The sequence below is a fragment of the Bos grunniens genome, chromosome 10 (assembly GCF_055505025.1).
Source record: "Bos grunniens cultivar Pamir isolate PY7600 chromosome 10, Bosgru_T2T1.0, whole genome shotgun sequence".
Lineage (NCBI taxonomy): Eukaryota > Metazoa > Chordata > Mammalia > Artiodactyla > Bovidae > Bos > Bos grunniens.
Genome location: NC_141174.1, coordinates 95,548,743 through 95,575,052, shown reverse-complemented (window position 1 = coordinate 95,575,052; position 26,310 = coordinate 95,548,743). Strand labels below are relative to the sequence as shown.

General features: G+C 39.3%; 1 protein-coding gene across 4 annotated transcripts in view; it reads right to left on the bottom strand.

Annotated features, from left to right (window-relative positions):
• ANKRD31 (ankyrin repeat domain 31) overlaps nucleotides 1-22,918 on the bottom strand; it is a 134,875-nt gene extending 111,957 nt beyond the window's left edge. For all 4 annotated transcript variants that reach the window (XM_086323214.1, XM_086323216.1, XM_086323215.1 and 1 more), the window contains exons 1-6: nucleotides 22,467-22,918; nucleotides 14,650-14,708; nucleotides 12,766-12,801; nucleotides 12,463-12,572; nucleotides 3,871-3,911; nucleotides 151-227 (exon numbers count right to left, since the gene is read on the bottom strand). In XM_086323214.1, the coding sequence (XP_086179340.1) occupies nucleotides 151-227; nucleotides 3,871-3,911; nucleotides 12,463-12,572; nucleotides 12,766-12,801; nucleotides 14,650-14,708; nucleotides 22,467-22,621 (478 nt within the window). In that variant the 5' untranslated portion in view covers nucleotides 22,622-22,918. The remainder of the gene's footprint in view (nucleotides 1-150; nucleotides 228-3,870; nucleotides 3,912-12,462; nucleotides 12,573-12,765; nucleotides 12,802-14,649; nucleotides 14,709-22,466) is intronic.
• Between the last annotated feature and the right edge of the window lie 3,392 nt (nucleotides 22,919-26,310).

Genomic DNA, 26,310 nt, shown 5'->3' with positions numbered 1-26,310 from the left:
GTCAACAGCAACACTGATTTCATATGTAAAAGTGTATGGCAGCAATTACAATAGACCAGCCTATTTGTAAATAAATCCATACCTAACTAAGGCTTCTATTTTTAGGCAAAGACAAATTCATTTTATATGATTCTACCCATAAAAGCATACCTAGACTACTTCGGTGGTTCAGTGAAAGTTCAGCCTGGGGAAATGATACTGTGAACACTGGATGACTTTTTCTAAACCTCAGGAAAAAAAAAAAAAAAGTCAAGCAATTAATAAATAAATACAAAATTTTAAGTGGAAAAAAAAACTACTATTTCTCATTCAGATAAATTTAAATTTCTTTTTAATTTAAAGGAATTTCAAATAGGCTTTGTCTTTGCTCCATCATTCTAGTTACTTTTACAATTACTACCAATTTATTAACATGTAAATTTCAAATGGCTTCAAAACTGGAGAGAGCCAGAATATTAAGGAATGAACTTCAGGAGTGTAAACAAGCTAAAGTACACTTAGACCTGAAAGTAACTTTGGAGATAATTGTCTACCAAATACAGGGGTGGGGTGAGAGAGAAAAATTTGTCCTAATTCATGTAGCATGGCTATTTAAATCCTCAAATACACTTAAAGTTTGTCATTATAGTTTAAGATGTAAGTGAAAGTCAGTAATGAGAAAATTCTCAGACATTATTCACCTTAGTAGTATTTCACAGCAAGGGAAAAAGGGTAGGAAATGCTGAAGGGAAGAGATTACAAGCAAAATAAAGGTCATGCTTAATCTACAATTTTGATCACCTACCCTGGGATAATTAAAAGCTGATTGAAGAAAAGCAATCAGTAAACTATTTTTTTCTCAATCTAATTTACTATACAAATGCAATCAAGATATCTTCCTTAAAAAAAAAAAAAAAAAAAAAACACTGCTCGTTCCAGTTGTTTTAAGTTTTCATGCACCAGGCATAGCTACTTGAATCCTAAGCAAGAATAATAAATTGGACATTCTCTCCTGCCTAAAAAATAGAAGCAATCAATATAAGCTATCTTGAAAATGAAACTGCTCATACAGAATAATTTCCATGAGGCAAACAGAAAAAATGCCAATTTTTTTCCTAAAATATGATTATGAGTACAAGCTGATCTAAAATAAAACAAAATCATAGTCTGAATCAGCAACAAGATTTTTTTTTCCTTAATTATAAAAGAGAATTTTGAAATTAGAGCAAACTTTCACCTAAGTTATTAAAAAACTTATTTATATTAGGCATAGTTATTTAGATAAGACTGCAAACAACAGTGACTAGTCTAACAATGGTAACTAGTCCACTCTGTGGCCTTTTGACACACTGTTTTTATAATTTGCATCATTGGCTAATTAGATGATATTTAAAATTCTCTGACGATTTCTCTGTGGTTTCATGCTTGATTTCTTTCTGAATATTTGTAAAAGAACAGTTCTGTATGTTTTCCTTGCTGTTGGAGTTCTCTGACAGTGTGTCTGCTTTCATCATTGGTTTTGATTTCCTGTCTCATCCTGTAGTCTGCTTAGTCATAGTCAATCCAGACACCCCCCCCAGCCCCCGAGGCTGCAGTTTACCCATCCATCTCCCCTCCCCCGTCCCCCCACTTGCTCTGGTCATAGCCGTGCTGTGGTCCATAGCATGTGTCCCCTTAGTCGGGTTTGTGCTTTGTCTTCATGTCTCATTAAATGGTGTTTTTCCCCCATAGCAGTAAGTTGAATTGGTGTATCACTATGCAGTTACAGGAGAAGGCAATGGCAACCCACTCCAGTACTCTTGCCTGGAAAATCCCATGGACGGGGGAACCTGGTAGGCTGCAGTCCATGGGGTCGCACAGCGTTGGACACGACTGAAGCGACTTAGCAGCAGCAGCAGCAAACAACATACACATCCAATAAGAGAAAAATGATTATATGAATTATAGTATAATAAGTTATACAATGAAAAAATGAGGTCATTAATGCATTTTTTTAGAAAATATTAAAGATGTGAAATAGTAATTATGGTAAACTACTACTTAAAAATTTAAAAACAAGAGGAATTCCCTGGCGGCCCAGTGGTCAGGAATCCAGGCTTCCACTGCAGGGGGCAGGAGCTCGGTATCTGGTCTGAGAACTGAGACTCCGCAAGCTACATGGTGAGGCCAAAGAAAGAAAGAAAAAAAAACAAACAGGAAACAAAACTATCCGCAGACGAATCTCAACTTGGTTGAAAATACAAACAAAACAAAAATATACAGAAAGCCTGAAATAAAATGTTCCAAAACGTTAACAATGGTTCTCTCCAGGCAGTGAGATTATAAATGTTGTATTAGTCTTTTCTTTTTCCAATTCTGAAGATCAACTTATATTGCTGATATATTCAGTAAAAGGGTGATTCTCAAACTTTTGGCCCTTGGACGCCTTTATAATCTTAAAAATTAGTGATGAACTCAAGGAGTTTTTATTTATGTGGCTTATATTTACTTGTATTTACATGTTAAAAATTAAGATGGAGAAAAAAATGTTAATTGTTAACTTAAAAATAACTAATAATCTAATAAATTAATATATTTTATTAAAATTATTGTATTTTCCAAAATGAAAAAAAGTTAGTGTGAAAGTTTCACATTTTTAAAAATCTCTTTAATATTCAGCTTAATGGAAGACAGCTGCCATCTGAACTGCTACAACACATTCAATCTTTTGCCATGTATTTTTTTATTTGAAGTATATTACAAAAGTCTGGCCTCACACAGACATGCAGTTAGCACTTTAGTAGCCTTTTTGGATAATTGTGCGTATTCTTTTTAGATGACATACCAAGACTCCAGAAGCAATCATCTCCTTAAAGGTTACTGGAAATGTGAAAACTGAAACAAAACCAGTCAACTTTTGTATTGGTCTGTCTTGCCCTTTGACCGGATCTTTCACTTGTCTGTGGATGCTGTTGTGATACCATGCATTGGTCTTTAAGAAAATACTCATGTGTTAAGTTATGCAGATCTTCCCTATATTGATACATTTTATTACAAAAATTTCAAAAAGGTCACCTTCATAAATATTTCCACCAATCTTCCCAGAAAGTTCAAGAAAATATCTGCCATTTACTTGCATAAATAACCAGTTTGTCATTCTTTCAAGTTAAAAAAAGTAAACCATGTTTTTTGGTTTTTTTTTACAAATCTTGTAACTCAATCAAGTGCTCTTAACTATCACACTTTAAACAGAAGTATAAAAAGATATATATTCAAGGTAGAAATTTAATAAAACTAACAACTTTTCTGCTTCATCAAATGCACTAAGTAAAACTGACCTTTTTTTTTTTTTTTAAAACTGTAAGTACACGGCCGGGAAAAACAGGACTATTAGTACTATTTGGTGCCCCTGCCCTGATTCCTACTAAGGCTCCATCATTTTATCCACCATTTGCTTTAGCACTATAAGTGCAAATGTCAATACCATGACATAAGCAAATAATGTGTTGGCATTATTATGAAAATAGTTTTGACCTCACAGACCCTCTGGAAAGTCTCAGGGACTCCCGGGGGTCCACAGGCCATGCTTGGTTTTTTCAAAAAAATTTAAAGGACAAGGTCTCTTTAAATATAACAGTTCTATGAAGTCTAATTTCAATAAGCTCTACAAATTCTTCCTTCATGCTATGCTACAAATCTGCTTTTTAAATAATCTTAAGTCAGAGAGAATCAACCCTATTCAATTTTGCTCATGAAATAAAACTTACCTAGAATGTTCGTAAAATAACATACTTATGCTGCTACAGGGACAATTACTCAAGAACATACAATAACCCTAAAATTCTTAAGAAAAAGACTTATTTTAAAATGATTTTTAAAAATCTACAATAATCCAAAAATCATTATACTTACTGTAACAAAGCTCCATTTTGTTCCATTTCATCCTGAGGTTGCTAGAAAGAAAAAACGTTTATTTTCAACTGAGGAATGCGAAGCTAATGCAACAACTAAAAAACTTAACATTTAATATAATTCTTATGTCATTATTTGTTAGATTCTTTTTTATTGTGGCAAAATATACATAAGATTTACCATTTTGACCATTTAAAAAGGTACAGTCCTTTGACATTATGTACAGCCCCACTGATGCATAATCATCACCTCCATTTCAAGAACTTTTTGATCTTCCCTAACTGAAACTCCATATCTAAATAATTTTCCATTTACCCTTCTCCCAATCCCTGGCATCCATGCTTCTACTTTCTGTCTCTATGAATGTGACTAAGTGCCTCATATGAAAGGAATCATGTAATACTTGTCCTCTTGTGACTGGCTCATAATAAGTAATATTATTAGTCTTCAAGGTTTATCTATGTATCAGCAACTATCAGTATTTTGTTCCTTTCTCAGGCTGAATATTCCATTGTTCGTGTGTACCACATTTTATTTATCTACTCATCTATCAATGGACACTTGGGTTGCTTCCATGTTTTGGCTACTGTGAACAGTGCTTCTATGAGTGTAGGTGGACAAACATATTTTCATGTCCCTGCTTTCACTTATTTTGGGTATATACCCAGAAGAGGAGTTTTTAAGTCATATGGTAATTCCATGTTTAATTTTTTGAGGAATGACCATACCATATTTCACAGCTGCTGCACCATTCTACATTTCCCACCAGCAGTGGGCAAGAATTTCAATTTTTCCACATTCTCATCAGTATTTGTTATTTTATTTTGCTAATAGCCATCCTAATACATGAGAGATGGAATCTCATCATGGTTTTGATGTACATTTCCCTAATGGTTAAAGATATTTAATATCTTCTCATGTGTTTATAAGCCATTTGTACATCTCTTTCTCTCTCTCTTTCTCTTTTTAAGCTGCACTACACAGCTTGTGGAACCTTAGTTCCCGGACCAAGGGTAGAATCCAAGCCCAGCGATGAAACCAAGTTGTAACCACTGGACCACCAGGAAATTCTCTATATCTTCTTTACTGAAATGTCTATTTATGTCCATTGCCCATTTTTTAGTCAGGTAGTTAGTTGCTGCTATGAGTTTCCATATATTTTGTGCATCAATCTCTAATCAGATTTATGATTTACATATATCAACATGTTCTCCCTTTCTTCAAGTTACTTTTTCACTCGGTTCACAGTGCCATTTGGGTTTCCCTGGTGGCTCAGAGGTTAAAGCATCTGCCTGGAATGTGGGAGACCCAGGTTCGATCCCTAGGTCGGGAAGATCCCCTGAAGAAGGAAATGGCAACCCACTCCAGTAGTCTTGCCTGGAGAATCCCTTGGAGGGAGGAGCCTGGTGGGCTACAGTCCATGGGGTTGCAAAGAGTCGGACATGACTGAGCGACTTCACTTTCACTTTCACACGTTCTCCCTTTCTTTAAGTTACTTTTTCACTCTGTTCACAGTGCCATTTGATGCAGATAGGTTTTAAATTTTCATGAAGTCTAGCTTACCTATTTTTTATTTGTTTGCTTATGCTTTCATGTGCATGAAATCACTGCCAAAGAGAATGTCATGATACTTTCTCCCTGTATTTTCTTCTAAGAGTTTTACGGGTTTGGCCCTTATGTTTAGTTTTTGTCTTAATTTCTTTTCACAAAAGAATTTGTGGAACTTAGGTAAAGAGAAAGGGAGTGTTCCTTCTTTTTAATTCCTAGTTTTCTCCTTTTCTTAGTTCATTAATCCATAATGGTTCTGATGAGACATTCTTGTCAGGTTCTGAGTTCTATATTTCTCCTGAGGGCCAAAAATCATACAATCTCTGTGTCACAGTGTTAAATGCTTAATGGATTCTACTCAATCCTCAGGTCATGCCCAAAAAGCTGAAGTTGTTGTGTCCCTTTCAAAAAAGCTAAAATGCTCTGATAAAATGCTTACATTTTAAGATTTCACAACACACTGGCTTTCATCACTTTAAAAGAAATCCTTACCTTAAATATCTTATTAGAATCAAAGAAAATCTTTAGAAAAAGATCTCTCTTTGGGGGCCTTCTACATTTGTTTCTATGATCAATAATAAAGCTTTCTGAAAATAAAACCATTAGTCTGAACTTCCAAACTATTTTTGATCACTGACAGTCATAATAACAAGAAAACACAAAGTAATGTGAGAACTTCAATGTTCTCCAATTAGTCAAAGTGAAAGTCGCTCAGTCGTGTCCGACTCTTTGCGACCCCATAGACCATACAGTCCATGGAATTCTCCAGGCCAGAATACTGGCGTAGGTGGCCTTTCCCTGCTCCAGGAGATCTTCCCAACCTAGGGATCAAACCGGGGTCTCCTGCATTGCAGGCAGATTCTTTACCAGCTGAGCTACCAGGGAAACCCTCTCTAATTCACTGTTCACTGTTATTTATTGATAGTGCATCTTTACACTGCTCAAGGTTACTACATTGGTTCCACACATATATACTTCCTAAGACTTTACAAAAAGCTCAGAGACACACAGCGAAGAAGGAATTTTAAGAAGTAAACTTAGAAAGTCCCAAGGATTAATTAAACAATTCACTTCAGTCGCTCAGTCATGTCCAGCTCTTTGTGACCCCGTGGACTGCAGCACGCCAGGCTTCCTTGTCCATCACAAAATCCCAGAGTTTACTCAAACTCATGTCCATTGAGTTGGTGATACCATCAAACCATCTCATCCTCTGTCGGCCCCCTTCTCCTTCTGCCTTCAATCTTTCCCAGCACCAGGGTCTAATTAAACAGGGTATACTTATATACTTGGCTTCCTAAGTGGCTCACTGGTAAAGAAACCACCTACTAATGCAGGAGACGCAGGTTTGATCCCTGGTTTGGGAAGATTCCCTGACATTCCTTAAATGGCAACTCATTTCAGTATTCTTGCCTAAAGAATCCCATGCACAGAGGAGCCTGGTGGGCTACAGTCTATGGGGTCACAAAGAGTTGGACAAGACTAAGCAGGCACATGTGCACACACACACACACACATTATTTATATATTCACTAGGTAATTTCTGAGTCTTCACAAAGCAATTCATTCAAGCATCTATAACACCCACTTATCTTACTAGAGGACCAGTGAATTTTCCTGTTGAGGGCTAATTATTCCTTTGCTCCTACCCACATAAGGAAAATGCAAAAGATAAGAGAGCAAGTAAGAAGGAAGTTTGCTCCTGACTGCTGATTTTTTCCCTCTTCCACAGGCAGAAATACTCCTCAAGAGATAATGCCTCAGAATATAATGGGTGCTGGAGCTGTTCATTTGTTGATTATCAAAATACAAGGATACACTCAATGCATTCTTTCTTAAGCAGTACAAATTGCTATCTGTGCTGTTGATACATGTGACATCTTCCCCCTGCCCCTTCCAGGTAATTCAAGTGCAGACATTAAAAAAAAAAAACCTATTGGGGGTAGGGTGTGAGAGGTGAAAGAAGGTTTAATTTGTATTAACTAAGAGTACTTGAAAAAGGAACAAGTCTGCTTATAAATCCTTAACCAAAACACAATATTCTACTATCTGAGATCTTCTTCAACTGAATAATGGATTGCTGGGAGAGAAATGGGAGCCCGGCCGACCAGGTCAGCCAGATCAACCCTGGCTCTCCATAAGGCATGAGATGTCTATCCTCAAACTATCCTCACATTCCACAGAACGGAATACACATTCCTGCAGTGCTTCAGTGATCTTGATGAATTATTGATAACGTGTACTTAAAATACCTTTCTCTCACACTGAGGTAGTGAGATTTGGTTATCTATACAGATTTTTTTTTATTATTTTAAAATACCCGCATGATTGTCTTTTAGACTGTTTAATCTGGATATATAGTACCATCTTTACATTGCTTCTGAGTTATAAAATGATAAAACGGTCATTTTAAACTGCACTAAGTGTGCATGCTAAGTCACTTCAGTTGTATCAGACTCTTTGCGACCCTATGGATTATAGCCCTCCAGGCTCCCCTGTCCATGGGATTCTCCAGGCAAGAATACTGGAGTGGGTTGCCATGCCCTCCTCCAGGGGATCTTCGCAACCCAGGGATCAGACCCACATCTCTAATATCTCCTGCACAGGCAGGTTCTTTACCACTAGCGCCACCTGATAAGCCCTAAACTCCACTGCTGCTGCTGCTGCTGCTAAGTCACTTCAGTCGTGTCCGACTCTGTGCGACCCCATAGATGGCAGCCCTCCAGGCTCCTCTGTCCCTGGGATTCTCCAGGCAAGAACACTGGAGTGGGTTGCCATTTCCTGCTCCAATTCATGAAAGTGAAAAGTGAAAGTGAAAAGTGAAAGTGAAGTCGCTCAGTCGTGTCGGACTCTTCGAGACCCCATGGACTGTAGCCTACCAGGCCCCTCCGTCTGAGTAGTATCTAAATACAACTTAAACACAAAGTAATTTAAACACTGAATGAGAATTGTCTTTACTCTGGCTGAGTTAGGAGCCAAGGCCCTGGTTTCATCCTATTTCTTTCCAAAATAATCCTAAGCAATGGCAACTCTGGGCAGAGACAGCAATTCTAGGACCCTAAGAATTAAAGAAGGTCAGGATGGGTTAGAGTCAGGAAAAAGATACCAAAGACACTAATAATCAGCATAGTAGAATCAAGGAATTCCCTAAGTTTTGCTCACTCACACTGAATTTGACTGGTCCAGCTATTCATGCCTCAAGAGAGGTAGCTAGTAAGAGAGAATGCTACCTTCTCCTGGGGCTTAAAAAGACCCTGCAGGATGCAACCTACTATATACAGAATAGATAAACAACAAAGTCTTACCATACAGCACAGGGAACTATATTCAATATCCTGTGATAAACCATGAATATGAAAGAGAAAAAATATATATGTATATACGTATAACTGAATCACTCTGTTGTACAGAAGAAATTAACAACATTGTAAATCACTACACTTCAATAACAATTTTTAAAAGCCCTTACAGTACATATTAATATACACATAATCTCTGCAACCTCTGGCTTTACCAACAATGATCCTTCTTCCATTACACAACAAGCCTGTCAAACAAGCCTGTGGTTGTTCATTTCTCTTTAAAGGTTCTCTCTAACGTTCGTTTTAACTGATTTCACCTTTACATATGGATAAGGCTGGAAAGTGGAAACTGCATAATGGAAAGGAAAAGTGAAATTCAACCTGATTCAGAACTCTTAGACAGCATTTCAGAGAGCAGAAGATGGAAGAGGCAACCTGACAGTAATAATCACAGGACTAATCATTATTCCCTGTCAAATAAGCATCTTCCAGATGATTAAACAGAGAAGGCAATGGCACCCCACTCCAGTACTCTTGCCTGGAAAATCCCATGGACGGAGGAGCCTGGTGGGCTGCAGTCCATGGGGTCGCTAAGAGTTGGATACGACTGAGCGACTTCTCTTTCACTTTTCACTTTCATGCATTGGAGAAGGAAATGGCAACCCACTCCAGTGTTCTTGCCTGGAGAATCCCAGGGATGGGGGAGCCTGGTGGGCTGCCATCTATGGGGTCGCACAGAGTCAAACACGACTGAAGTGACTTAGCATTAGATGATTAAAAGCTAATTATATTAATACTAAGATCAATGGTGCCTACTGTATTAGTCAGGGTTCTCCAGAGGAACAGAACTAACAGGATATGTATATACAGAGTAAGAGATGTGTCCTAAATGGCTCATGTAATTATGGAAACTGGCAAGTCCAGATCTGCAATGTGGGCTGTCAGGCTCAAGACCCAAGAAAGCTGACAGTAGACCCAAAGACCCAAAGGCTCTCTGCTGGAGAATTCTCTCTTGCTCAGGGAGGCTGGTCTTTTTCTTCTATATAGGCCTTCAACTGGATGGATAAAGCACACCCTCATCCATAATTGGCCCATTTGATTATGGAGAGCAATCTGATTTACCCAAATCCACTGACTTAAATGTTAATCTCATTCAAAAACATCCTCAAAGAAACTCCCAGAATGTCTCACTAACTATTTGGGTACCCAATGGCCCAGTCAACATGTAAAATTAACTATTATATCTTCTAATTTTGATAGTAATGTCTCCAATTATCTCTCCAGACATACTACTAAGCTAAACAAAATTTTAAAAATTTCTATGTAAAATTTAAAAACTGCTTGCCATATCACCTATAAAGAACAAAACTGCTTGCCATATAGCACCTATAAAGAACTGCTTGCCTATAGCACCTGCAAGACCCAACAAAAATGGTATTTTAAAACACTTCTTATGTTTTTAAAAATTAGCATGGTACTTGTCAAACCAAAGATTCTCATTATCATCTTCATAGTTTGCCCTTACTTAAAATGTTCCACCATTTAAAAAAAAAAATCTTTATTGGAGTATAGTTTCTTTACTATATGTTTACTATAACTTTAATGCTGTGTTAGTCTCTGGTGTAAAGTAAAGTGAATCACTTATATGTATATATATATCCCCTTTTTTAGATTTGCTTTCCTTTTAGATCACCACAGATCACTGAGTAGAGTTCCCTGTGCTAGACAGTAGGTTCTCATTAGTTATCTATTTTATACATAGTGGTGTATATATGTCATTCCCAATCTCATCATTTCTAAAATTGTTTTCAAGTTGAAATGTCAGTATTATATCTGAGTTTTAATGAAAATTTTGTTTAGAAATCTCTTTAGTAACTGAACTTTTTAGAATTTACTTAACATCAGATTTTGAAGCAATACATATTCAAGTTTCAAAACAATACATTATTTTTTTCTTTAAATTAACTTTGGGAAGTTATTTAAAGAGACCAGTGCCTTTCCTGGTCTATTTATTTGATAAAATCATTATCTCTCACATAGTTAAATTTCTAAAGGTTTATTTTCAAAGAATAAAATTAAAAACTGTGAAAGTAGCAGTATCTTATCAATTAAAAAAAACACTAATTAAAATTTGCTACAGATGTTTAACACTTTGATAACATGGCCTAACTTACTGTTAAAAGAAAAATGGGGGAGAAGCAGGGGAAAGTTAAAGGAGGTATCTATTTTACTACCAATGAAATTCTATGAAGGCAAAAAAAGAAGGACAAATACCAAATACTTCATTTAACCCTTCTTATCTTAAGAAGCCCATGGTCAGCAGATAGCTGATTTACAATCTGATGAAAGAATCTTTGAAAGATAGTCAGGCCTCTAAGGCAATTGTTTCAATCTAGCTGATCATTAGAAATTTCTTGGGAGGCTTTTGAAAAATGGAGAGTCCTAGGTTCTACTCAAATATGAGTCTGAGAGTCTATATTTTTAATTAGATTTGACTACCAAAAAGGTTTGGTAATCAAGCTTTCAAAATTACCATTCTGAGGTACAATCTAGAGCCAAGTACAATATTCACATAATAAACATTTCTGAGATAAAGAGAAAAAATTTAATTTTTATTTCCCATTTCACAGTTACTAAAGCTAAAGGGGAAAATTTTTTTCTTCTTAATTCAGAAGTTATAAAACTTATATTTAAACGAACTGTTAGAAACTAAATACAGGCATCTCCAGCTTTTAAAAAAATATTTGGTGTTGTATTTTTCTCTTTTGACTAGTTACACAAGTTATACACCTTCCTAGATACAATATCCGGAGAAGGCAATGGCACCCCACTCCAGTACTCTTGCCTGGAAAATCCCATGGACGGAGGAGCCTGGTAGGCTGCAGTCCATGGGGTCGCCAGGAGTCAGACTCGACTGAGCGACTTCACTTTCTCTTTTCACTTTCATGCATTGGAGAAGGACATGGCAACCCACTCCAGTGTTCTTGCCTGGAGAATCCCAGGGACGAGGGAGCCTGGTGGGCTGCTGTCTATGGGGTCACACAGAGTTGGACACGACTGAAGCGACTTAGCAGCAGCAGCAGCAGATACAATATCAAAGAAACCCTCACAGTCACTCTTTGAAACTTCTGTCAATTTCTGCTATTAAAATACATGTATTCTCTCTTCCATTCCTTAAATTCTGTAGTTATCTCTGGTTAGTTAACTTATTTATGGCAAGGTGCTAAATGAATCATCCCTTAATTTTCCCCATGGTGACTGCATTAAAAAGAAACAAGTGAAAATTTGTGTATATAATGTATGCCTGCACACATGTACTCTCTCTCTCTCACACACACACACACACGCGCACACACACACACACACACAGGACAATAGAGGGGGTCTTTCAGTGGCCTGTATCTCAAATTACACCACACAGATTAGTATCTTATTCACAAATTTAAGGTGACCTCTAACATACAACGGAGATGAAAACTGTTAATTATTATATCTTATTTTAGCCTATTTTAACTGTCTCAATCCCACATTTCTATGAGAAAGAGAAATAAATAAAAGAAAAAGAGCCTAAAACATTTGACTTTTACATAAGAAACAGAGTGACTGGCTAAGAAATGGGAAAAAAAGAAAAAAAGAAAGAAAAGCAAAACAATAGCAAAAAGAATTAATTATGAGTAATTTTCCCTTATTTCAAATAGCATTACTAATTTTTAAAAAGCATGCATTTAATCAGTATGCTACACACCTGTAAGACTGTATCCTCAATAAGAATAAGCATCGTTTGATTTATTCTCATTTGCTCCTGTGGATCCTCTCTGAATCTGAATCTAACCTGAATCTCTGGAGAAGATGCACCTAAATGAAATACAATCACAGGTCATTTGCAATAGTGTTATTGCTCTGCTTTAACAATGACCCAAGGCTTCACTCACTCACACACACACACACACACACACACACACAACTGTAAATGGTTAATATTAAAGTATGCCTAACCTTGGCACTCTTCAAAAATGCAAATTAAAATAAACAGATACATTTTACTTACCAGTTTGGCAAAGGTTGCGTATGTCCTGTGTTGGATCTAGAGAGAAAAAGCCATCTTTTATAGGAGGCAATATATGTCAAAATCTGACATGTGTTCATCCTTTAAAATCAAATTAATTTTAGCTGCTTATTCTAAGGAAATAATCAGAAAAGTAGGCAAACATACTGAGAAGCATCAAACATTATCAAGTTATTATGTAAAGGTATATTCATATAATGGAATAAAGGCAGCAATTTAACAGGCTGGGGTAGGTCAATATAACAAAGAAAAAATATATGTAGGACAATACTAATGATTAAAAAACATATTTATATTGGTACACAAATGTCTATAAAACAACACAAATACTAAACACTGGCAATTGTTAGGTGCTAAATTAACAGAGAAAAGTAGGCGATGGGATCTTTCACTTTTTACATTATATAATATTACACTTTAAAAATGTTATACTGTTAATAATTAGCAAAATAATTAAGGTCTATCCACCATTTGGAAAAGGGAAGGGAAGCAAAGGGAAAAAACTTTGTTGGAATATTGAAACAGAAATCCAACTTCTTCCTAGTGGCATTTTATACATCATAAGAATACACTTTGGAGACCAATGTTACACAATATCCCTTCCAATTACATGTAGGAAAAACTGTTCCAAGATCAAACTGTAATTTGCCATTGGGGTATCAGGTGCGATGATGTACAGCAAGGACTTTGTGAACTACAGTTGACCCTTGAATAACAGGGGGTCCACTTAAACAAGGATGTTTTTTAATGGATATACATTCGGCCCTCCACAACCGTGAGTTTGACATGCACAGATTCCACCAACCACACATGAAATCGTGTACTGTGTTTACATTTCACAGCTGGTGGAGTCTATGAACGTGCAGTACACAGATGTGGAGGGCCAACTATGGGATTTGGGGATTTGGGTGTATACAGAGGCTCCTGCAAACAGTCCCCCACGGACACCTAGGCACAAGTGCATACACACAAGAGTTCCATGATGGTTAGGATATTTTCCTTCTGTCCTACACCTATTTCCAGATATTCTCCAATAAAAAATGGCTCACAGGAAGAATCATAAAAGGAAATAACCCACTATTTGAATGGCTTTCTGCAAAATTAATCTTTCTGAACTGCAACAATCAGTGACAGATTTTTCTGGAAGTGTAAATATTGATCTAGAAGTGGACTCAGGAAGTTTGGAGAATTTGTAAGTGAAAGGCTCTTTTTAAAAAATATATACCAAGGATACTTGTACTCAATTTTAGTCTGACAGAATCAGACTGATTATTAAAAAGTATTATTCACTTTGCAAATAGGAAAGTTCGAGGGTTAAGTGGGAGATCTCTGGGGGGAGAACTGCTATCCCAGTGCTACTTCCACATTATCAGTAGCCCTCTTTAGGAGTCATAAACATCTTCTAGAAGTTACAAACCCCATTGCTATCCTTAAAACAACAGATCTTAAGATCTGTTACAGATGCCTGTAAGAAATTTATTCTGTGTAAAGTTAAAGAATAAGACTAAATATAAAAGAAGTTAATAGAATAATAATACTTGGAAAATTAAAGGGACTGCTGCTGCTGCTAAGTCACTTCAGTTGTGTCCGACTCTGTGTGACCCCATAGACGTCAGCCCACCAGGCTCCCCCGTCCCTGGGATTCTCCAGGCAAGAACACTGGAGTGGGTTGCCATTTCCTTCTCCAGTGCTTGAAAGTGAAAAGTGAAAGTGAAGTCGCTCAGTCGTGTCTGACTCTTATCGACCCCATGGACTGCAGCCTACCAGGCTCCTCCGTCCATGGGATTTTCCAGGCAAGAGTACTGGAGTGGGGTGCCATCGCCTTCTCCGTAAAGGGACTACTTAATGAAAAGAATTATTTCTCACCTTTACTGGGATGGAGACTGAACTCAGATCTAAGAGACGTGTCTTGATTAAAAAGCAACCTTTCAGAAACAAAAAAGAAGGTATAGATGTTATGATGTTTCTTAAAGACTAACAATTCAACTGTCATTTAAGTTTTTTTTCCAGTTTTACTGAGATGTAACTGACATATAATATTGTATAAGTTTAAGTTATACAGTGTGATGATACACAGCATGCATTGCAAAATGATTAAGTAAATAAACTTTTAACATAGTTCAATATAAACTACTCATAAAAATTATACCTAAATTTGCTAAAATTCCTAGTTATACTGCTGTTAATATTCTATATCAATGCATTTTTTCAGAAATATAGTCTTTAATTAAAACTTATCCAAGATGACTCACACACCTACGGGTACCTTATTTTTGACAAAGGAGGCAGGAGCATACATTGGGGCCGACAGCCTCTTCACTAAGTGGTACCGGGAAAACTGGCAGCTATGTGTGAAGGAGTGAAGTCAGAGCACTTCCTAACGCCACGTGCTCGGTCGCTCAGTCATGTCTGACTCTGCGAGCCCCTGGTCTGCAGCCCGCCAGGCTCCTCTGTCCATGGGATTCTCCAGGCAAGAATACTGCAGTGGGTTGCCATTTCTTCCTCCAGGGGATCTTCCCAACCCAGGGATTGAACCCAGGTCTTCCACACTGCAGGCGGATTCTTTACCATCTGAGCCACCATGCATGCCCTCCTAATGCCACACAAAGATAAACTCAAAATGAATTAAAGACCTAAATGTAAGACCAGAAACTATAAAACTCTTAGAGGAAAATACAGGCAGAACGCTTGATGACATAAATCAAAGCAAGATTCTCTATGACCCACCTCCTAGAGTAATGGAAATAAAAGCAAAAACAAATAAGTGGGACCTAATGAAACTTAAAAACTTTTGCACAGCAAAGGAAACTACAAACAAGGTGAAAAGACAACCCTCAGAATGGGAGAAAATAATAGCAAAGGAAACAACTGACAAAGAATTAATTTCCAAAATACACAAGCAGCTCATACAACTCAATACCAGAAAAACTAAAAGCCCAATCAAAAACTGGGAAAAGACCTAAACAGATATTTCTCCAAAGAAGACATACAGATGACTAACAAAACACATGAAAAGAGGCTCAACATTGCTCATTATTAGAGAAATGTAAATCAAAACAAGATACCATTTCACACCAGTCAGAATGGCCATCATCAAAATTCTACAAACAATAAATGCTAGAAAGGGTGTGGAGAAAAGGGAACCATCTTGCCAGTCGGAATGTAAATTGATACAGCCACTATGGAAGACAGTATGAAGATTCCTTAAAAAAAAAACTAGTAATAAAACCACTATATGACCCAGCAATCCCACTCCTAGGCATATACCCTGAGGAAACCAAAACTGAAAAAGACACATGTATCCCATTGTTCATTGAAGCACTATTTACAATAGCTAGAACATGGAAGCAACCTAGATGCCCATCAACAGATGCATGGATAAAGCAGCTGTGGTACATATCTACAATGGAATATTACTGAGCCATAAAAAGGAGTGCATTTGAGTCAGCTTCTAATGAGGCTATTATACACAGTGAAATAAATAAGAAAGAGAAATATAAATATCGTATACTAATGCATATATATGGAATCTAGAAAGATGGTACTGATGAATTTATTTGCAGGGCAGCAATGGAGAAATAGACATAGAGAACAGATGGACATGGGGGATGTGAGGAGGGAGAGAGTGAGATGTATGGAGAGAGTAACATGGAAACTTACGTTACCATATGTAAAATAGACACCCAACAAGAATTTGCTGTTTGACTCAGGGAACTCAAACAGGGGCTCTGTGACAGTCTAGACAGGTGGGATGGGGAGGGAGATGGGAGGAAGCTTTGGGAGGGAGGGGACATAGGTGTACCTATGGCTGATTCTTGTTGATGTTTGACAGAAAACAACAAAATTTTGGAAAGCAATTAAAAAATAAATTAAAAAACTTTTCCAAGATGAAAATTAAGACGTATTCATGTGCTCATGTTCTTTTTAAATAAATACTCTGCTATTTTTGGATATTTTGGAGTAAGGGGCAAACATCAATATAGTTTTTGAACAGAAATGAAATGAGGAGATGATGTGAAGGAACCAGTGCTGGTGGGTTTTTTCATTCACCTTTCTCTACATCACAGAGAATTTAAGATCCCAGGGTTAAATTCAAGTGTATATTTTCAGAACATAAATAACAGAAATTTAAGTTCTGGATTCACATCTTACTATGTTCTAGGCAGCACCAAGGTAAAGAGAAAAGATAGTCCTTGTTCTCAAGAAGCTTCAGATCTGGTGAGTGATAAAAACAGCAGATATATCATGGCGAGTATGCTACTAAGCAGAGCATTCTAAGTATGCTACTATATATCATTCTAAGTATGCTACTAAGAATTTCTTCTGTTTAAAAAATCTTTAAAGAATGAAAAAAAAATGGGCAAAGGATTTGAATAGACACTTCTCCAAAGAAGATATACAAATCAGTTCAGTTCAGTCACTCAGTCACATGTGATTCTTTGCAACCCCATGGACTGCAGCACACCAGGCTTCCCTGTCCATCGCCAACTCCCGGAGCTTGTTCAAACTCATGTCCATCGGGTCAGTGATACCATCCAACTATCTCATCCTCTGTCGTCCCCTTCTCCTCCTGCCTTCAATCTTTCCCAGCATTAGGGTCTTTTCCAATGAGTCAGCCCTTTGCAACAGGTGGCCAGAGTATTGGAGCTGCAGCTTCAGTATTAGTCCTTCCAACAAGCGTTCAGGACTGATTTCCTTTAAGATTGACTTGTTTGATCTCCTGGCAGTCCAGGGGACTCGAGAGTCTTCTCCAAAAACACAGTTTAAAAGTATTAATTCTTCGGCACTCAGCTTTCTTTATGGTCTTTCTTTACGGTCCAACTCTCACATCCACACATGACTACTGGAAAAACCATAACTCTGACTAGACAGCACTTTGTTGACAATGTGTCTGCTTTTTAATATGCTCTCTAGGTCTGTCATAGTTTTTCTTCCAAGGAGCAAGTGTCTTTTAATTTCATGGCTGCAGTCACCATCTGCAGTGATTCTAGAGCCCAAGAAAAGAAAGTCTATCACTGTTTCCATTGTTTCCCCATGTATTTGCCATGAAGTGATGGGACTGGATGCCATGATCTTAGTTTTCTGAATGTTGAGCTTTAAGCCAACTGTTTCACTCTCCTCTTTCACTTTCATCAAGAGGCTTTTTAGTTCCTCTTCACTTTCTGCCACAAGTGTGGTGTCATCTGCATATCTGAGGTTACTGATATTTCTCTTGGCAACATGAAAAATGCTCAACAATACTAAGCATTAGGGAAACCATAATGAGATACTACTTCACACCAACCAAAAACAAATAAACAAACAAAAAACAAAAATAACAAATGTGGCAAGTATATGGAGAAACTGGAACTCTTGTTCATTGCTAGTGGGAATGTAAATTGGTACAGCCACTGTGGAAAACAGTATGGTGCATCCTCAAAAAATTAGACACAGATTTACAGTTTGATCTAATAATTCCATTTCTGTGTATGTACACAAAACAACTGAAAACAGAGACCTGAATTTGTACACTTATGTTCACAGAAACACTATTCACAACAGCTAAAAGGTGGAGATTGACAAGTGTCCACTGACAGATGAGTAGATAAACAATGTGGAACCTACATATAGTGGAATATTTTTCAGCCTTAAAAAGGAAAGAAATACTAATAAATGCTACATCATGGACAGACCTTAAAGACATCATATTAAGTGAAAAAAATCAGACATAAAAGAACAAAAATGGTATCATTCCACTTACATGAGGTACAGAGAGTAATCAGATTCATAGAAACAGAAAGCAGAATGGTGGCTGCCAAGGGCTGATGGCAGGGAAGAATGGGGAGTTATACACAGAGTGTCAATTTGGGGAGATGAAAAAATTCTAGAGATAACTAGTAGTGATGGCTGCACAAGAATGTGAATATATTTAATGTCACTGAATTATACACTTGAAAATGGCTAAAATGCTATTCTACATTATATATATATATATCTCACCACAATTAAAAAAAAATGTTTTAAAATCTTCCCAGAATCCAAGAATGTAACAATGTACTAAGGCATAAATATATGATTTGGAACCCGGGTGTTTTTTTTTTTTACTCATTCTACTTTTTTATGGAAAATTACAAATAATCACAAATAAAAGACAATAGTACACTCACCATCTGAGTGCAATAATTATCAGTACCCAGCCATTATTGCTTCCTCTATAACCCTTGCCATCCTCTCCACCCAGTGTGAGTCTCTTACTAGATTATTTTTAAAGCAAATCCTGAACATCTTATTCCATTTCATCTGGAAATATTTCAGTATTCAATTCTAAAAGATAAGGACTCTTTTAACATAACCATAATAATCACACCTGTAAAAACAGCCAAAACTACATATTTAAAAAAGCTAATAATTAATTAATGTTATTAAACGTTATATAGTCTATAGTAAGCAACCTCTTGAATGGCTCTCAGTATTTATACCCTTGTATATGGTATTTATCCTTGAGTATGGACTGGATCCAGCAACTCTTCTCATAAACAAAACACAGCAAACAGGTTGGGATGTGGCCTCACTGGCTTCCATCTTCTCCTCTCATTCTCTCGCTGCTTCCCTCTTGTGGAAGCCAGCCTGCCAGGTTGCGGATGTCCTTTGCAGAAGCCTACATACCAGGAAACTAAGGGAGGCCCCCGTCAACAGAGAGGAGCCAAGGGCTAAAGTCAACAGCCAAAGGAGCTGAATCTCACAACCACCATTCGGGTAGTGGCTCCTTTTCATGAAACCGTGAGATGAATGCAGCCTTCTGAGTCCTTGAGCCTGATGATTAGTCAAGCGACTCCTCAACTCCTGAACCACAGAAACTACACAGTATGTTTATTGCTTTAAGAAGTTAATACGTTTTGGAGTAAGCTGCTATACAGCAATGTAAACTAACAGACAGATTGCAGTCAGATTTCCCTGTCTCTTTTTTCAATGGTTTTGTTCATATCAGGATCCAAACAAGATACACACATTGCATTTGGTTGTATGTCTCTTAAGTCTCTTTTAAAATCTGCAAGTCATACCTTTCCCTGCCCCTTACAATTTATTTGTTGAAGAAACTGGGTTGGTTTTCCCATAGAGTTTCCCACATTTGGGATTTGAAGACTACATGTCATTTCATGTGTTCGTCTGTCCTGTATATTTCCTGTAAACCAGTTATTAGATCGAGAGGTTTGATCTGATTCAACTGAGGAGGCAACATGTGTACTTTCTACAGGAGATAACAAAGAATGTGTTGAGAAAGGCAGTCGTGCGCGTATCATCTTTCACCCCTGCTAGGCCTTGGGTCTGGAACATTTTCCTCCTAAAAGACAGAGTCCTCCCAGCCTGTACTGGACTTACCACCTTGTATGGGAATACACTTCCCTGTCTAGCCTCAGGGTGTACTCCTCTGTTCTGTTGAAAAGTGTGTGCCAACCCCACTACTCTGTGTGTCCTCTGTGGGGAGAGGATGAAGTCCTTCGTCCGGTGGCACCAGAGAGGGGTGTGCAGGCCAATGACCCTGCATCAGCTGCAGAGAGTGGCTGCTGGCCATGGGGGACTGATGCCCACTACTGAAGCTAATCTTGCTCTATCTCTTCTCTCAGAGTTTACAGCTTTAAGAATAGTACTTGGCACCATTCTGTTTTAATCATTGGAGGAGTAATTATTTTGACATAGATCCTGACCCAAAATGTTTCTTACTTTAGCTATTTTAGTCCAATTATTCATTGTCTCATTGTATCTTGCTTTATATTTTTCCCTTCTGCAACTGTATCCTTTATAACAGGTATTTTTCATCTAGACAATTCATGAGGACAGTGCTAGTCTGTCTTAAAGGACAGAATGAACACTCATTTTATAGGGTATTTTATTCAATTAGCCTTTATATTCACTTATAATGTTCACAGAATATGATTTGACCTGAACACATACTTGCTGTTGCTGCTAAGTCGCTTCAGTCGTGTCCGACTCTGTGCGACCCCATAGACGGCAGCCCACCAGGCTCCCCCGTCCCTGGGGTTCTCCAGGCAAGAACACTGGACTGGGTGGCCATTTCCTTCTCCAATGCATGAAAGTGAAAAGTGAAAGTGAAGTCGCTCAGTCGTGTCCAACTCTTAGCGACCTCATGGACTACAGCCCACCAGGCCCTCCGTCCATGGGATTTTCCAGACAAGAGTACTGGAGTGGGGTGCCATTAGAACTCCTGAATTGGAATCCACCTTTTAACAGGATTCTGAAGTGATTTAAAGAAATAAAAAACTTTTCATTGGAATTTACAAAGCCCCGATCCAGGGCATGCATGAGTGAATGAAAATCTGATTATGCTACTCCTCCACTTAAGATCTTAGAGACTCATACAAGCTCTAAGAAGCCTTACATGACCTTATCCTACCTTTCTCTCCAGGCTCATCTTTCACCACACCTATCACAACATTTAACACATCAGTAATACTTAACTGTTTGCACGTTCCAGCACACATAACACATTGCTATGTCCCACCACGACACCCTTACCCAGGCAGTTCCCTTGGCCTAAAAACCTCTTCACCTGACTTAACTCCTATCCATCTTCACGCCTCTACTCAGAAGCCAACTCTGTATAGCAGATGGGAATCCACCTGTCAGTGCAGGGGACATGGGTTTGATCCCTGGTCTGAGAAGATTTCACATGCCGAGGGGCAGCTAGCCCCCTGCCACAACTACTGAGCCGGCACCGGTGTGCCGACACCCTACGCTCAACAAGAGAAGCCACCACGATAAGGAAGCCCGTGCACCCCAACAAAGAGTAGCTCCCCAATGACTGCAACTGGAGAAAGCATATGCGCAGCAACTCAAGGGAACCAAACATAAATAAATAAATTACAGAAGACAACCCCCCTCTGAGCTCCTAAACCAGCCTGCACCTACCTCCAACCCTGAACTTCCCACACAATATTGAAACGATCTGTTTATGGCTTTCCTGGCCTGCAGGTTTCTCAAAGGCAGTGGCCTCTTCTCTTTTATCTTCTCCCCGTGTCCAGCACAGAGAACTAGCTATGTTTTGATGAAAGAACTACCATCTTCTCTTGATTCTTACAAAGCTATCCGTCTCCAGTTTGGCAGTAACCAGCTCCCCCATCACACGATCGTTTCTGGAAAGTATAGGAACTGCCCCTTACACGTGAGTTGGGAGTCGCTTGAAGCGTAACGCATGAAGGGTTTAGACCCAATACTTTTGTACCTGTGCAAAAAAGCCCCAGGCTAAGAAAGCGGGCTTTTTTAAAGTGCCGTAATGGTGGCTCAGAGGTTAAAGAGTCTGCCTCCAATGCAGGAGATCCGGGTTCGATCCCTGGGTGGGGAAGATCCCCTGGAGAAGGAAATGGTAACCCACTCCAGTATTCTTGCCTGGAGAATCCCATGGACAGAGGTGCCTGGTAGGCTACAGTCCACGGGGTCGCAAAGAGTCGGACACGACTGAGCGACTTTACTTTCTTTCCTTCCAATGCCACTTAACTACAAAGCTCATTCGGTCCTAGGTGAGGGAGTATGGGGAGGGTTTGGGGGTCTTTATCTACAAAGTTCTTAGCTCAGGCCTGGGCGCCCACAGGCCCTACTCCCGCCTGCACGCAGTCTGGCTGGGAACACCTCCCCCTCAAATCTCCGAGGGCCACCCGCCGCCAAGGCCCTGGCCCAAGGGCGGTCACCTTCTCCAGGGCAGCGCCTCTTCCTCGGGGTCGCTCTCCGTCACGGACCCCTCTACCACCGTTTCATCGCTGTCCCAGTCTGCGGCCTGGGAGCCTTCTTCCATCTCCACGTCCCACTCGGAGTCTTTCTTATCCTCCTTCTCCAACTCCTCCATTTCCGCAAAACAAAAAAAATTTGTTTTTTAATTAAAAAAAGTAAAAATCACAAAACAAAAAGTGCTCTGAGGGCCAGGAGAAATTATGAATTAATAAGCACATTCTTGGCGGGAGACCGGCCTGTTCCGCGAGTGCAGCGCCTCAGGCCGCGAGTGCGTCGTGAGGGAAGCGGGCCAGCGCCGCGGTGTGATCGCACGCGGCCGGCAGGGGGAGCCTCACGTGGCCGACAGGCGCAGCCGCGCGCCGCCTGCAGGGGGAGCCGGGCGCCGCACGTCAGCACGCCGCACGACGCCCCCGCCCCGCCTCGCCCCGCCCCGGCCCCGCTTCGCCCCGGTCGTGGCCGGAAGGAGCCGAGCGACTTCCAGAGGGCCCAGGGATTCTCGGCGATCCAGGGCGTGGCTTGCTACCGCACCCACTTTCCGCACTTTTGCTTTGAGGCCCAGCGGTCCTCAAAGGGACCGGAGGTGCGGCCGCGGGGATCAGACAGGAAGCGTTGCCGCAGACAGACCGCAGGCCGAGCCCGCCTAACGCTTCCGGCAGAGAGGGAGAGCTGGGTCAGGTCCCCGTGCAGCGCCATCTCCAGGCTTGTGAGACGCAGACCCCGGAAGGAACTGTCGCCTCTGACAGACTTCTCTGAAGCCAGAATGTAATCTTAGCCCCGAAGAGTGCTTTTGAGTCCTCCAACTGCTGCCTTTTCCACATCCCCTTCCCCCCAAAGTCGCCTTAAGTAGGCAAAAACAAAAATATTAATCAGGAGTTTTTAAATCACCAGCTGATTTATTAATAACTGATGTATCTTGTATTTCTTTTTTTCCCCCTCAACTCTTTGGTTACCCTGGAATACAAATGCTTTATTTTTTCCCTTTATTAATTTTTATAATAATATGGGTGCCTGAGTGAGTGAGTCAGTGATAGTCGCTCAGCCGTGTCTGGCTCTGCGACCCCATGGACTGACAAGCCCACCAGACTCCTCTGTCCATGGAATTCTCCAGGCAAGAATACTAGAGTGGGTTGCCATTTCCTTCTCCAAATATGGGTGCCTAGCAACATCCAAAAATTACCAATTATTTTTAAATGAAGTGACTAGATTTTTATATATATGATTTCAGCCTGTTAAAATGTTTTAAACTGAAACTCTTAAAACAAAGCCAAGTGGGCCCCACCTGCCAAGTGAGAGGAAGACTCCAATATGACAGGCTGCTTCTGCATAGCAAGTGTTTAGTACCCATATTGGGTCTTGGAAGGTTTATCATGTAAATGTTAGGAAATAGGATTTTCTGACTCAATTTACTTCACTTTTCAGTAGATGGAATGGCTTTGTCATTGCTATTATTTTACTGTTTAGATCGAATTTAAGCCACTGCTATCTAAAACAGTGGTTGTCTTTTAAACTTATTTGATACTGGTGAAGGTGTGGAGAAAGGGGAATCCTCCTACACAGTATAGAGATTCCTTAAAAAACTAAAGCTAGTAATTATGCTTGTAGGCATATACCTGGAAAAGACAAAAACTCTAATTCAAAAAGATACATTGACCCAATGTTAAAAGCAGCACTGTTTACAGTAGCCAAGACACGGAAGCAACCCAGATGTGCATGGATAGATGAATGGATAAGAAAGACATAGACACACACACACACACACACACACACACACACACACACACACACTGGAACATTACTCAGTCATAAAGAATGAAATATTTGCAGCAACATGGACGGGCATAAAAAAACACTAAGTGAAGTAAAGCAGAGAAAAATAAATATTATATGATATCACTTATAAGTGGGAAAAATAATACAAATTAATTTATTTACAAAGCAGAAACAGACTCACAGACATACAAACAAACTTATGGCTACCAGAAGGGAAAGTGGGAGATGGGGAGGGATAAGTTAAGAGTATGATATTAACAGATATTATGATATATAAAAAACAACAGAGATTTATTGTATAGCACAAGGAACTATATTCAATATCTTACAAAAACCTATAATGGAAAAGAATCTAAGAAAAGATCTGAATTACTTTGCTGTACACCTGAAACACAATATTGTAAATCAACTGTACTTCAATAAAAATAAAATTACCTACAGTAAATATACAAAAAAAACTTACTTGAATATTCCTCACCTCAACCCCATAAGCCAGGCAGAATAGTAATAAATATGCAAAGAACTAGACATCTTTGTGTTTTTAATACATCTCCACCTACATCCTGCATTATTCACTTCAGTTCAGTTGAGTGCTTCAGTCGTGTCTGACTCTGCGACCCCATGAATCGCAGCACACCAGGCCTCCCTGTCCATCACCAACTCCAGAGTTCACTGAGACTCACGTCCATCAAGTCAGTGATGCCATCCAGCCATCTCATCCTCTGTCATCCCCTTCTCCTCCTGCCCCCAATCCCTCCCAGCATCAGGGTCTTTTCCGATGAGTCAACCCTTCACGTGAGGTGGCCAAAGTATTGGAGTTTCAGACTCAGCTTCAGTCCTTCCAATGAACACCCAGGACTGATCTTTAGGATGAACTGGTTGGATCTCCTTGCAGTCCAAGGGACTCTCAAGAGTCTTCTCCAACACCACAGTTCAAAACCATCAATTCTTCGGTGCTCAGCTTTCTTCACAGTTCAACTCTCACATCCATACATGACCACTGGAAAAACCATAGTCTTGACTAGACGGACCTTTGTTGGTGAAGTAATATCTCTGCTTTTCAGTATGCTATCTAGGTTGGCCATAACTTTCCTTCTAAGGAGTAAGCGTCTTTTAATTTCACGGCTGTAGTCACCATCTGCAGTGATTTTGGAGCCCAAAAAAAGAAAGTCTGACACTGTTTCCACTGTTTTACCATCTATTTCCCATGAAGTGATGGGACCAGATGCCATGATCTTCGTTTTCTGAATGTTGAGCTTTAAGCCAACTTTTTCACTCTCCTCTTTGACTTTCGTCAAGAGGCTTTTTAGTTCCTTTTCACTTTCTGCCATAAGGGTGGTGTCATCTGCATATTGGAGGTTATTGATATTTCTCCTGGCAATCTTGATTCCAGCTTGTGCTTATTCCAGCCCAGTGTTTCTCATGATGTACTCTGCATATAAGTTAAATAAGCAGGGTGACAATATACAGCCTTGATGTACTCCTTTTCCAGTCTGTTGTTCCATGTCCAATTCTAACTGTTGCTTCCTAAGAGGCAGGTCAGGTGGTCTGGTATTCCCATCTCTTTCAGAATTTTCCACAGTTTACTGTGATCCACACAGTCAAAGGCTTTGGCATAGTCAATAAAGCAGAAATAGATGTTTTTCTGGAACTCTCTTGCTTTTTTGACGATCCAGCGGATGTTGGCAATTTGATCTCTGGTTCCTCTGCCTTTTCTAAATCCAGCTTAAACATCTGGAAGTTCACGGTTCACATATTGCTGAAGCCTGGCTTGGAGAATTTTGAGCATTACTTTACTAGCATGTGAGATGAGTGCAATTGTGTGGTAGTTTGAGCATTCTTTGGCATTGCCTTTCTTTGGGATCAGAATGAAAACTTACCTTTTCCAGTCCTGTGGCCACTGCTGAGTTTTCCAAATTTGCTGGCATGTTGAGTGCAGCACTTTGACAGCATCATCTTTCAGGATTTGGAATAGCTCAACTGGAATTCCATCACCTTCACTAGCTTTGTTCGTAGTGATGCTTTCTAAGGCCC